The sequence below is a fragment of the Dasypus novemcinctus genome, unplaced genomic scaffold, assembly GCF_030445035.2.
Source record: "Dasypus novemcinctus isolate mDasNov1 unplaced genomic scaffold, mDasNov1.1.hap2 scaffold_174, whole genome shotgun sequence".
Lineage (NCBI taxonomy): Eukaryota > Metazoa > Chordata > Mammalia > Cingulata > Dasypodidae > Dasypus > Dasypus novemcinctus.
The window spans coordinates 602,438-615,148 of NW_026688162.1; the positions used below are offsets into that span (position 1 = coordinate 602,438).

Below are 12,711 nucleotides of genomic sequence, written 5' to 3' on the forward strand. Positions count from 1 at the left end.
ATGGAAGTGTTCCACAAGATCATGCCATGATGGATATAGGTCATGTTAAATTACACCAAAAATGTATAAAAGTCTATAGGCTAAAATGTAAACCATAATGTAAAACATAAGATAACTAAAAATTCAGAAAATTGTATAGTCTAAAATATAAACCATAATGTAAACCCAACATGTAAACCATGTTTGAAAGCTATTGTTTCAATATCTCTACATTTGCTGCAGCAAATATAATATGAACATGGAAAAAAATCATTGTTAGGGAAGGGACAAAGGGCTTGATGTTGGATATGTGGGAGTCCCATATATTGTATATGTGAATTACTGTGATCGAAAACTTATGTGAAGAGAAACTTAATGATTAGGAAAAAAAAAAGAGAAAGGAGGTAGACACTGAGGAAGAAATGGAAGAAATTTCCTTGCCACTGTACATACAGAGCAACACCTGTAGCAGTGATGAAAAGCAAAATGTCAAAAACAAAGCTTTTTCATTTTTTCATTTTTTGATACTCCAATCTATTTTTCCTTTATTTAATTTCTCTAAATTAGTATGTATTCTATATCTAACCTTTAAACCCAATACTATATTCGATTTTACTCTTAATGGAACCTGGCAATATATTGGGCTTCCTTTTTGAAGAAGTTTTGGACTCAGAGAGGTTCAACTAAGGCAGGGGAGGAGCACGTGTGTGGGGTGTTATTGGTGGGGGGTACACGGTTGGGAGGAAGTTCTCCAGGGCACGTATACAGGGTACATAGAAAGGTTTGGATATTTTCATAGTGGTTTCATCTGGAAATGACAGATGAGAGAGTGCTGAGTTCCTGACCAGGGGAGCTCTATCATATTCTCCAATGGAACAGCAACAATCCCCCAAGTGCAATGGCAAAGACCAACAAAGATGGATGGCCCAGCAATGAGTCCTTGATACTGATGGCTCCAATATGAGCCTGTGGGCCTGAAATATGAAGTAGGCCTAGAGCTGCAGGGTGCCTAAGAGTTATCTCCTGACAGCCTCCATGTTGCTCAAATGTGGCCACTCTCTAAGCCAAACTCAGCATGTAGATGCATTGCCTTCCCTCCAACGTGGGACATGACTCTTAGGGATGAGCCTCCCTGGTGCTGAGGGATTACTACCAAGCACCAGCTGAAGATGTAACTAGAAAAAGACCTTGAATAAAGAGGTCAACTCAGACGAGCAGACTATGTCAGCCTACATGCAATATCAGGTGTTAAAAACTGCTTTTGGACTTTGGATAAAGGGGAAATGGAAAGGACAAGTGTGTCTATATGGCTCTGAGTCTTCAAAAGAGTCAGGATGTCATCAGAGGGGTGATGCTTATGCACGCCTCAGCAGGGTACCAGAGACAGCCAGGGTAGATGGAAACCCAGGTGCTGGTTCTCCTGAGGGCTGCAGAGACCCACAGATTCTATGGTCATGGCAGGTGGCTCTGGAGTTCAGGGCCATCTCAGTTGGCCTTACTTTGAAGTTTGTGTTCCTGAGTGTGATGGAATTGGACTCAGATATGACCTTTCTACACATGACTCTTCTGTTACTTTTACCGGACCTGTTGTTGGCATTTGGGTTGGTGTACACTCAGGAGACCTGAATCTCTGAGCTGCCCATGTGATGGCCAGGTCTTGGGCCTCAGCTGACTTGCAGCTCCTACCCTCTGGTGTCTTGGACTTACCCTGGCCAGCTAACAGGGAGGTGAAGAGGGTCAGCCACCCCACCAGGGAGACAAGAGTGCCAAGAGTTGCAAACAGAATTGCAGCCACCATCCATGTGGAATCTAAGCTCCCTCTTGATGAAGAGGGGGGCTAGACATAACCATCCCAGGTTCCACAGGATGGAGGAATAGAGTATGGATTAGAGTGGACTTACTGGTGTTCTGCTGGGGAACTATTGTGATTAGTAAGGAAATAAATTGTAGTAGTGATGTGGAGAGGGTGGTCACGGTGGCTGCTGATGGTAGGGAGATGGAAGAAGAGAGATGGTGTGGGGGCATTTTCAGGATTTGGAGTTGACCTAGGTGGTGTTGCAGGGACAGATGCTGGACGTTGTGCATCTTGTCATGGCCCACTGGGTGAACTGGTGGAGAGTGTGGAGTACAATGTGGGCCACTGTCCATGTGGTACAGCAGTGCTCCAGAATATATTCGCCAGTTGCAGTGGACGCACCGCAGTGATGGAAGAGGTTGTTGATGTGGGAGGGGTGGGGTGAGTGGGGTGGGGGCTATGTAGGGACCTCATATTTTTTGAATGTAACATTTAAAAGAAAATAAAGAATATAAAAAAGAAGTACTAAAGGGAGTTCTGTAGGTTGAAGTGGAAAAACAAGAGAGAAAGAAGGTTGGAGGAGAGTGTAGGAAGGAAGATTATTGCAAGAATAACTAAAAAGATAAAAAGAGAGATGAAAACAACATATCACATATGTATTAGTCAGGGTTATTTTGGAAAACAGAATCAACAGGAGATATCTGTAAATAGTATGAGATTTATAAGAGTCTCTCATGTGACCATGGGGATGCACGAGTCCAGGTTCCGCAGGCAGGTGCTCTGATGAAAGTCCAATGAAGGTCCTTGATGAGCTTCCAGGAGATGTTGGCTGTGCAAAGACAAAGCTGGGAAATTCTCTCTCAATGCTGGAATCACTTCCCTTTTTAAGGCATTCAACTGATTGGATAAAGCATCACTCATTGCTGATGGCAATCTCCCAGGATGATTGTAGATGTAATTAGCCATCTATGCAGTAAACTCACTGATGACTAAAGTCCATAAATGCCCTTGTATTACAATTAGTCCAGTGCTTGTTTGACCAAACAACTTCACAATTACATAGCTGAGTTGATACATTAGCCTAACCATCACAACACATATAAACCTAAAGAAAATATGGCTAATGTAATTAATATCTTGATAGTAATAACACTGAATGTTAATGGATTAAACTCTCCAATCAAGAGACACACACAGATTGTCGGAATGGATAAGGAAATATACCTACCTATATGCTGTCTACAAGAAACTCACCTCAGATCCAAGGACACAAGGAGGCTGAAAGTGAATCGTTGGAAAATGATTTCACATGCAAACAATAACCAAAAAAGGGTGGCAGTAGCTATACTAATATAAGACAAAATAGACTTTAAATGCAAACTGTTATAAGAGACCAAGAAGGACACTATATATTAATAAAAGGGGTTATCTATCAAGAAGAAAGAACAATTATAAACATTTATGCATCTAACCAGGGTGCCCCAAAATACATGATGCAAACATTGGCAAAACTAAGTGGAAAAAAAAGATGCCTCTACAATTATAGCAGGGGACTTTAATACACCAATATCACCATTAGACAGAACATCTCAACAGAAGGTCAGTAAAGAAACAGAGACCTTGAATAATATTAGAGGACCCAGACCTAATAGATATACACTGACCAAATACAGTGGGATATACTTTCTCCTCAATTGCAAATGGATCATTCACCAGGATAGACCACATGCTAGATCACAGAACAAGTCTCAATGAATTTAGAAAGATTGAAATTATACAAGCGGGTCAAGAACAATAACAACCTATATGAGCATGGTATAGCCAAGAGTTTGTCAAATCTACTAATCTTCTCAAAGAACTTGCTTTGGTTTTGTTAAAATTTTCTTGTTGTTGTTGTTTTTTTATTTCTCAATTTAATTTAATCTCTGCTCTAATCTTTGTTATTTCCTTCTTTCTTCTTACTTTGGGATTAGTTTGTTGTTTCTTTTTCTAACTCTTCCAGGTGTGAGGTTAGGTTTTTGATTTGTGCTCTGTCTTCTTTTTAAATATAGGCATTAATGGCTATGAATTTCCCTCTCAGCACTGCTTTTGCTGCATTCCATAGGTTTTTTAAAAAAAGATTTATTTATTTATTTATTTCCCCCCTTCCCCCGGTTGTCTGTTCTCTGTGTCTATTTGCTGCCTCTTGTTTCTTTGTCCGCTTCTGTTGTCGTCAGCGGCACGGGAAGTGTGGGCGGCACCATTCCTGGGCAGGCTGCTCTTTCTTTCGCACTGGGCGGCTCTCCTTATGGGCGCACTCCTTGTGTGTGGGGCTACCCTACGTGGGGGACACCCCTGTGTGGCAGGGCACTCCTTGCGTGCATCAGCACTGCGCATGGGCCAGCTCCACATGGGTCAAGAAGGCCTGGGGTTTCAACCGCGCACCTCCCATGTGGTAGACGGATGCCCTAACCACTGGGCCAAGTCCGTTTCCCTCCATAGGTTTTGATACATTGTGTTCTCATTTTCATTTGTTTCAAGGTAGTTACTGGTTTCTTTTGCATTTCCTCTTTGACTCATTGATTGTCTAAGGGTGTGTTTTTAAACTTCCATATCTTTGTGCCTATTCAGGTTTTCTGCCTCCTACTGATTTCCAGCTTCATTTCATTGTGGTCACAGAAATTACTTTGTATAATTTTCTGAATTTTCTGAGAGTTGTTTGGTGACATAGCATGTGGTCTATCGAGAATGATCCACGTGCACTTGAGAAGAATGTATATCCCACCATACTTGGATGTAATGTTCAGTGTATGCCTATTATGTCTAGATCCTCTAATACATTATTCAAGTTCTCTGTTTCTTTAGTGACCTTCTGTTGAGATATTCTGTCTAATGGTGATAATGGTGTGTTAAAGTCCCTCACTATAATTGTAGAGGTATCTATTCCTCCACTTAGTTTTTCCAATGTTTGCATCATGTATTTTGGGGCACCCTGGTTAGTTGTATAAATGTGTATGATTGTTCTTTCTTCTTGAGAGGTTACCCCTTTTATTAATATATAGTCTCCTTCTTTGTCTCTTAAAATAATTTCACATTTAAAGTCTATTTTGCCTGATATTAGTATAACTACTGCCACCTTTTTTTGGTTATTGTTTGCATGTAAAATCGTTTTCCAACCATTCATTTGCAATGTCTTTGCATCTCTGGGTCTAAGGTGGGTTTCTTGTAGACAGCATATAGATAGATCATATTTCCTTATCCATTCTGACAGTCTGGGTTTCTTGATTGAAGAGTTTAATGCATTAACATTTTATGTTATTACTGTCAAGGCATCACTTACATCAGCCACTTTTTTCTTTGGGTTTATGTATGTCTTATTTTGTTCTTACTTTTCTTTTTATCTTTTTATTCTTAGTAATAATCTTCCTCTCTACATTCTCCTCCAACCCTCTGTCTCCTGTTTTTTTCCTTTCAACCCACAGAACTCCCTTTAGCATTTCTTGAAGGGCAGTCTTTCTTGTTGACAAACTCTTAATTTCTGTTTATCTGTGAGTAGTTTGACCCCTTATTTTTGAATGCCACCTTTGCTGGATATGGAATTCTTGGATGACAGTTTTTTTTTCTTTTATCACCTTAACTATGTCATACCACTGCCTTCTTGCCTCTATAGTTTCAGATGAGAAATCAGCACTTAATCTTTTTCCTTCCCCTCCCCCTCCCCCCACCCTCCTGTTTTTGCTGTCTGTGTCCATTCGCTGTGTGATCTTCAGTATCTATTTCTTTTTTGTCTTTTCTTCTCATCTTTCTCCTCTAGGATTCACTGGGATTCGATCCTGGGGACCTCTGATGTGGAGAGAGGTTCCCTGTCAATTGCACCACCTCAGTTCCTGGTCTCTGCTGTGCTTCACCTTGACTCTCCCCTTGTCTCTCTTTTGTTGTTTTATCATCTTGCTGCATGACTCACTTGTGTGGGCACTGGTTCACCGTGTGGGCAGTTGGCTTGCCATGTGGGCACTGGCTCACTGTGCAGGCACGCCTTCTCTTCTTCTTTTTCACCAGGAGGCCCCAGGGATCGAACCTGGGTCCTCCCGTATGTAGGCAGAGGCCTTATCACTTGAGCCACATCTGCTTCCCTCAGCACTTAATCTTATTGAGTTTTCTTCGTATGGGATGGATTTCTCTTCCATCATTCTTCTCTCATTGTCTTGAGCATTTGACAATCTGATAAGTATAGGTCTCTGGGTAGGTCTGCTCCATATTCTCTTCCTTTATTTTTTAAAGATTTATTTATTTCTCCCTCTCTTCATTGTTTTTTTTGCACTCACTGTCTGCTTTCTGGGTCCATTCACCATGTGTTCTTCTGTGTCAGCGTGTCTCCATTTAGGTGGCACCAGGAACTGATCCTGGGACCTTCTGGCCTGTGTACAGAGCTGGTGCAGCAAGATAATGCAACAAAAAGAGACACAGAAGAGAGTCAATGAGATACAGCAGATCAGGGAACTGAGGTGGCGCAAGAGATTAAGCACCTCTCTCCCAGTCCAGAAGGTCCCAGGATCAGTTCCTGGTGCCACCTAAATGGAGACACGCTGACACAGAAGAACACATGGTGAATGGACCCAGAAAGCAGACAGTGAGTGCAAAAAAAAACAATGAAGAGAGGGAGAAATAAATAAATCTTTAAAAAATAAAGGAAGAGAATATGGAGCAGACCTACCCAGAGACCTATACTTATCAGATTGTCAAATGCTCAAGACAATGAGAGAAGAATGATGCAGTAGTCCTGCATGGGCCAGCGTGCTGTGTTGGTCAGCACTCTATGTGGACCAGCACTCCACATGGGCCAGCTCTTTGCTCTGGCCAGGTCATTATGCAGAGCAGCTTGCTTTCACCAGGAGACCCCACGTATAGAACCCTGGACCTGTATGGTAGAGGGGAGCCCAATCACTTGAGACACATCTGGTTTCCTGCCCTATATTTTCTATGTGACTTTTCTGTAACCTAAACTTTTTTTGGGAAAATTAAGTGAAAAAAAAAAAAAACCCAGACATTGGGGAAACATGCAGAAAAAATTGCCAATCTACATAAAGGAGAACAGATCTTACAGTGATGAAAGGCACCAGGCAGATTTTTTTCTACTTTGTATTTAATTTAAAAATTTTATTATTATTATTTTTGTTGGCTTTGTTTTGGGGGAGGTTTTGGATTGCAGAAGTGTTGCAACTGTGGCAAAGGAGGATCACTGCTGTGGGTATTGGTGGTGGGGGGTGTGTGAGGAGGGGTACTCCTGGGGCATGCCTCTTTGGAATAAGAATATGTTCATGTGGTCATGGGGAGTTGTCTCAGTGGGTGGAGACCCACATAATAATTGACAGAAAATTGAATTACCACCCTGGGGAGTCATGCTACATTCTCTGATAGAGTGGCAAAAATCTCGAGCACATGGGCAGTGCCTATTGAAGGAGGACAAACCAGTAGGCTAGGCCCTTGATATTGATGCTTGTACTTACAAACCTTGTTCTTGTGAAATGGAAACATAGCCTATTAATATCTATTGCCTAAGAGTTACCTCCTGAAAACCTCCTTGTTGCTCAAATGTGACCTCTCTCTATGCCAAACTTGGCATATAAACTCACTACCTTCCTCTGATATGGGGACATGACACCCAGGGATGAACCTCCCTGGCACTGAGGAATTATTACCAAGCCCAAACTGGCTATGCATTTGGAAAAAGACCTTGACCAAAAGGGGGGAAATATTAAGTACAAATGACTCTTTATGGTTAAGGGATTTCAAAATGAGTCAGGAGGTCATTCCAGAGGTTATGCTGATGGACGTCTCAGGAGGATCTCACTGACTGCCACAGTCAGCAAAGCCTCAAGCAGGCGTACTCCTCAGAGCTCGAGCTAGACACTGTAGGCAGGGCAGACAACCCCAGGAATTCACAGGACTCACCCAGGACATCTGTCAAAAAGATGATGATGGACAACACCCATCACTAAAAACAGAGCGTATCGACAGCTGCAAGCAAGACAGCCCCATCCACCTGCCCTGTGGGATCTAAGCACCCTGTCGATTGGAAGCAGAGTGGGCATCACCATCCCCAAAGCCTCAAGACTGAGGAATGAGCAGACATAAGGGGGGAAGGCAACTATGGACTAATGTAGACTTATTATTATTCTAGTAATGGAAGAACTTGTAACACTGATGTAAAGGCAGTGGTCACCGGAGATTCTGAGAGGAAGGAGAGGGAAGAACAGGTGTAACATGGGGCATTTTGGGGACACTCGAATTGTTCTGCATGATATTGCCACAACAGGTATAGGCAATTATACATTATGTCAAAACCTATAAAATTATGCAGTGCAAAATTTAAACCACAATGTAAAGTATAGATCTTGTTTAGTAACAATGCTTCAATACGTGTGCCCCAAGTGTAATAAAGGTACCGCACTAATGAAAGATGTTGTTAATGGGAGAAGTTGGAGAGGGGGAGGGGTCTGGGTATATGAGAATCCCCAATATTTTCGATGTAACATTTATGTAAACTAAAACTTCTTTAAAGATAATTATTTTTATATAAAAAAGAAAAAAGTAGAAATGACTGACAAATGTTATCTGTGAATGCTTTAGATTTTCTTCTTAGGCTCTTGTTCTGCTTTAGTGTACTTGCTCCCTTAACATCATTGTTTTATGGGACTGCTAGTTGAATATTTGTGCATGAAATCCATGGGCAATGGACTATGGATTAAAGTGACCAGATTGCTAGCCTTGCTTGCTCTTTTATATTTCTTGAGGATTAAAAGGCAAAAGAAGGGAAGCGCATTTGGCTCAATGGATAGAGCGTCCGCCTACCACATGGGAGGTCCAGGGTTCGAACCCAGGGCCTCCTGATCCATGTGGAGCTGGCCCACGTGCAGTGCTGATGTGCGCAAGGAGTGCCCTGCCACGCAGGATTGTCCCCTGCGTACGGGAGCCCTATGCACAAGGAGTGCGCCCCACGAGGAGAGCCGCCCTGCACGAAAAAAGTGCAGCCTGCCCAGGAGTGGTGCTGCACACACGGAGAGCTGATGCAGTAAGATGATGCAACAAAAAAAGCAACACAGATTCCCCGTGCCGCTGACAAGAATAGAAGCGGACACAGAAGAACACACAGCGAATGGACCCAGAGAACAGACAATAGGGGGAAAGGGAGAGAAATAAATAAGAAATAAATCTTTTTTAAAAAAAGGCAAAAGAAAATAAAACACATTGGTCTGTGAATAAAAAATAAATAAGTAGTTGCCGGGAGAAGGAAGGACTAAACAAATGCGCCGAAAGCAACGGGAAGGAAACATCGACTTGGGGACGGTGCAGATGGACATTTGACACCCGGGCCTCCTGTCCCTGCGTCACCGCGGGAAACCTGGCTTCCTGCCCAGAAGTGCCCCCAGCGCCGCCTTCATGTCTCTGTTTCTCAGACTGTAGATGAAGGGGTTCAGCATGGGTGTGACCACGGTGTACATGACCGCGGCAGCCGCGTCCCTCTGCGCCGTGTGAGAGGACATGGGGCTGAAGTAGACGCCGATGAGCGTGCCGTAGAAGAGGGACACTACCGACAGGTGGGAGCCGCAGGTGGAGAAGGCCTTCCGTCGCCCGCCCGCAGACGGGATCCTCAGCACGGCGGCGAAGATGCGGGTGTAGGAGCCCAGGATGCCCGCGAAGGGGGCGAGGATGGGCAGGGCGCCCACCGTGTCCACCATCGCGTGGTTGAGCCAGGTGTCCGAGCACGCCAGCTTCAGCAGGGGGCTGAGGTCACAGAAGAAGTGGGGGACGCGGTTGCGGGCGCAGAAGGAGAGGCGGGTCAGCAGCACCGTGTGGGTGAGACCGTTGCCGAAGGCCGCGGCCCATGAGGCGGCCACCAGGAGCCCGCAGAGCCGCGGGGTCACCGACGCGGCGTAGCGCAGGGGGTGGCAGATGGCCGCGTAGCGGTCGTAGGCCATGGCAGCCAGCAGGAAGCTGTCGGTGCCCGCCAACCAGATGAAGAAGAAGACTTGGGTCAGGCAGCCGGCATAGGGGATCCCCCTGCGCCCCGAAACGTGGTTGGCCAGCATCTTGGGGATGGTGGTGGAGGTGAAGCAGATGTCCACGGAGGCCAGGTTGGCCAGGAAGAAGTACATGGGCGAGTGGAGCCGGGGGTCGGTGGTGATGGCCAGGATGATGAGCAGGTTGCCCAGCTCTGTGACCAGGTACATGCTCAGGAAGGCGACGAACAGCAGCTGCTGTTCCTCGGCGTCCTCCGAGAAGCCCAGGAGCAGGAACTCGGCTGGCACCGACTCGTTGGACCCTTCCATGACCTTCCTGGACCAAGGAGAGAGAGAGAGAGAGAGAGGAGCTGTCCGTGGTGCTGGCCCCAGCCGGCTCCTGTGCTGCAGGTGGGTGCCCTCCCTTGCCCATTGGGACATCCGGCAGTTACCCCCTCACCCTCTCCTGCCTCATTATTCACTCCCCCCTTTTTTCGTGGGGTCATCCCCATCCATGTACAAATGGGGGCACAGACCGTTCATTCCCCCAGCCCACCCAGCATGTCAACTGCTCTTGGCAGCCGGTTGCCATGTACGCTGATGGCGTCTCATCCCAAGCAGCCGGCTTCCTCTGGCCCCAGGAGCACATGGGATGGGGGTGGTGGTGATGGAGACGGGACGCCCCCAGGAGCGACCCTTAACCAGCCAGGGGCAGCACTCGTTGGGTGAATCGATCACTAGGGACACGTCTTCACTGCCCAGCTCACCAACACTCTCCCTCTCCCAGCTTCCTTCTCAGATGCTCCCTGGGCCACGCCAGCTAACCACCTAAATAAACCGTTTGCATGCCCCTCCTTGACTCAGAATCTGCTTTGCATGAGCCCAAACTAAGCCTCGAGGATTCTAAACTTTCATTCATCTTTGAAAGGATACCTTCTTAATCCAAAGTACTCCTCCAGCTCCTGCTCCGTATCTCAGCTGCGCTTGACTTTGGGGTGCCTCAGGAAGAGGCCAACGTGGTCCCCATGCTCTAATTCGTGGCTGCTTTCCAGCCGGGGTGCACCGGTAGGATTATCCCGCTGTTAAATCTGAAAGTATTTAGCACAGTATGGCAAATACCCCACTGTAACTCCAAAGGTCAGTAAAATTAGCCAAAGCACAAACTATAACAGAAACTCTATTTTGAGCTAATCGTTACAGGAGTTGCCACGATCTTTCAAACAAAGGGCGGCATCTAAGAATCATTTGTGGGACATTCATTGCATTTGGTGAATTCATCTCTGAGCACCGCTGCACCTCATGGTCAATGGTCCACTGCTAATTTTGAGCTTGGCTCTGGCTTCCCATAGATAACATTGACCTTTCTTTATGGCCCGTGCATTGTCATTTTTTGCATGTGTGAGTTGTAAGTGTGTAGTATTTTTTTTGGTGTGCGTGCAGTGTTTTGATAATTATAACTTCAAGAGGCTGTAATAAGACATCCAGAACGCAAAGATTCAGAATGAAAAGACCACGCCATTTGATTGTTTCTTCATGAACAGTACTCTGCTGTATTTGTGGGAGAAGAAATGATGTTTACAACAAGGGGCAGCTATGAGATATTTGATATTGGCAGGTCAAAGCAGCTCAGTGGAAAAAGCAACAACCAATCTGTAGTTTTGGGATGAATACAAAATGTTTAAACAAAAACAGGCGTGGCTTAGGTTAATCAGTGGCATAAATATCAGATGCAGAGCCTGCCCAAGAAAAGTGTGCTAAAAGTTGAAACTGTTATTACTTAATTTCTTCTGAAGGCCAATTGTGTTTTGTTAGTTTTTGGCTCCAATAAAGAAACATTTTCAATAGCCAATGAAGAAGAACGATAGTTTTAATCAGTTCATACTATAAAATTTCATCGGTTTCGTACTATACAGCTTTTCAATAGTAAAATGTTTTGAGAAATTTTGCTTTAGTTTAAAGAATGTTGACAAAGTAGACAATGCATTTAGAATCAATTACTTTTTAACTACAGTTTGTTGACAGTTAATTGAGTGACTTCAAGTGTGAAATATTTAATGGAATTTCAAAGAATGTAATGTCTATATGGATACAACATTTTAGTTCAGACTTTTGCTTGTGAGAAAACTCATCTACTGGGAAGAGAAGACAGCTTTGTGGAAAGCTACATCAGGTCAGTAAAATTTCAGTCATTTCGAGGAAGCTTCATTTTGAGAAGTCACAAAAATTGTTTCTGTAATTTAATCAAAAGGGGAAATTCAAGACTTTGAAGGTAGTTGAAGGATTTTTTTTTGTTAATCACATGAAGCTGATCAGAACAACATCTGAAAAAAATATATATTCATAAATTTACTGAAGCCCAAACATGGTCAAATGACGTTTCCAACAACATTCTGGCGATGTTTAAGCAAAGTCATTTCAATGACAAGTATCTATGTGATGACAACCCTGTATTTTGTTTAGATGTGGTGTAATGCCAGGGAGAAAGTCTGGGTTTTCACACAAAATTTACAAAGCTTTCTGGGGGTTACTTTGGCATGATTCAAATTTCTTTGGTTATCTCGGGTTGATTAAAAAAAGATGCAACTCAAATGGATATTTTAAACCTTATTTTCGACACTTTCCATTTGTCATCATGCATCCAAGAAAAAAAAACAACAACGACAACAACAACAAAAAAAAAACAGAGAAAAAAAATCAACATCACTAAAAGGCTGGGGATTGAAATAGCAAGTCTGGATCCAGAATATCCATCAATTTGAGGGACCACAGCTGCAAATCCAGAAGAGCCAATTCATAAATTCTTCTCAATAAAAACTATGAGAAAGGAGGATGTAACCTTTCAGAAAATAATTTTGTTTTTGTTTTTAGATTCAGCTATAAGAAGTCCTATTCTAACAGGGATAGCCATATTTTATTTGGCTTTATAAGAAAAGAATCATTTGGTTGTTAAAGCTCACA

The 12,711-nt window shown here is 43.8% G+C and overlaps 1 protein-coding gene across 1 annotated transcript in view; it reads right to left on the reverse strand.

Moving 5' to 3' along the window:
* LOC101431246 (olfactory receptor 1f45-like) overlaps positions 1-10,083 on the reverse strand; it is a 36,900-nt gene extending 26,817 nt beyond the window's left edge. The window contains exon 1 of the mRNA XM_058292633.1: positions 9,156-10,083. Coding sequence (XP_058148616.1) covers positions 9,156-10,083 — 928 coding nt within the window. The remainder of the gene's footprint in view (positions 1-9,155) is intronic.
* Positions 10,084-12,711: the final 2,628 nt, after the last annotated feature.